The 1,503-nt window shown below is 39.7% G+C and overlaps 1 protein-coding gene across 1 annotated transcript in view; it reads left to right on the top strand.

Annotated features, from left to right (window-relative positions):
• The window catches only part of LOC105162588 (AUGMIN subunit 1-like), a gene marked incomplete in the record, with an annotated part of 3,030 nt that continues 1,581 nt past the window's right edge, over positions 55–1,503 (top strand). Inside the window, 4 exon segments of the mRNA XM_011080657.2 lie at positions 55–186; positions 615–962; positions 1,245–1,377; positions 1,453–1,503. Coding sequence (XP_011078959.1) covers positions 662–962; positions 1,245–1,377; positions 1,453–1,503 — 485 coding nt within the window.

The raw sequence follows: 1,503 nt of genomic DNA, 5'->3' as shown, positions 1-1,503 counted from the left end.
TTATTGTAATGTCGTGCGGATTGAGGTTCAGTTTCCAAGATTATATGCTGTTTTCTATGTCATAATTCCAAGCTAATTTCAGAAGAACGCTCCGATTTTCGTGGTGGTTAGTTCTAGAGCACAAGTAGCAGTTTTGAATTACCCTTGCTTTGTCTTCTTACGTTGGGTAGACGCATTTGAGCTTAGGTTTCTCTCTCTCTCTCTCTCTCTCTCTCTCTCTCTCTCTCTTTTGATAATTGGTTACATCTCGTTCACTTCGGTTCGGGTTTGGTTTTCTGTTCGATTATATGTATATTCCTAATTCAGTTTCACAATCGGTCGGAAAGACAGTTCAGTTTTTGATGCAATTCATTAGTTTCTGTATTTTACTTTGATCGTCTTTTATCTGGCCCTTAGAGAAGATTATCACTGTAAATCATTTCCGTTGAAAAGCGAAAATTGAAAGCAAAAAACTATTTGCTCTGAGAGGACAATGTTACCACACAGTTTCTTGGTTTAATTTGGAAATTGGATTGCAAAAGGTCAATTGTAAGTTGCTGAAGTTATGCTTGTTGGGCTTTTGATGTTCTAGATTCATTTACTCATCTTTCGCTTATTTTGTTTTCTGCATGAAGGTTTTGGCTGAAGTTTGTCAAGTGAGAATCAAGGGAAGAGCCAAAAAATGAGCAAAATTGGGGGCGGATCTGATCCTCCTTCTCCTCCTTCTCCTCCTCTATCAGTTACATCATCTGAAGCATCAAAGAGCAGTGGTACTTGCTTTGATGCTAATCGAATTGCAGAAGTGAAAGCATGGCTTGTTTCCCAATTTGATGCAGCTGGCAAAGACGTACCTGATTTTGAGTACACTCCTCAGAGCATTGCTCACTTACACAACATTGCCACCCTGTCCCAAGCCAAAACCCAGGCTGCCACCATCGTGGCAAATGACTTTCGTCAAAAAGCTGCAGAGTATCGCTCCCAAGGTCTAACTTTCAATTTGCATATTCACGCACTTGTGCATTCTCCTAGTTGTGTGCTATTATCTTTCTTGAGCTATTCTCATTATCGGATCGGCAGCTTATTCCTCAGTTTGAAAATAATGACTCAGAGATTGGTTTCATTACGTCTCTTGGAACTCTCTAACATAGAGATTCAATTTCATGGTTGTACTTTGTGGTGTCTTGGCCTATTGTTGCTTGGAGATATTGTTTTGTAGTGATTCTCACTGAGTTTGTTTTCTGGGTCTTGTGATTTTTGTCCACCAGCTGCTAGGATAAGAGAGATACTGGAGCATGTGGGATTGGTGCAAGAGAGTTTACCATCTAATGTGGTGTCATCTTCCCAAGTTCTTGCCAGTGTGGCAAATCTGTTGAATATTAGGGATACTGAACTAAGTAGGTGGGTTTGTCCCCTTATGTTTATATGTGATTACATAAGGAGTGGCCTCCTACTTACAAGCAGATATCTTTTTAGTTTTCTTGTAGCAATGGCAGATCTATCTTTAAGAAAAACAGCAGTAGAAGA

Source organism: Sesamum indicum, linkage group LG5 (assembly GCF_000512975.1).
Source record: "Sesamum indicum cultivar Zhongzhi No. 13 linkage group LG5, S_indicum_v1.0, whole genome shotgun sequence".
Classification (NCBI taxonomy): domain Eukaryota; kingdom Viridiplantae; phylum Streptophyta; class Magnoliopsida; order Lamiales; family Pedaliaceae; genus Sesamum; species Sesamum indicum.
This window is presented reverse-complemented; position numbering and strand designations above follow the sequence as displayed.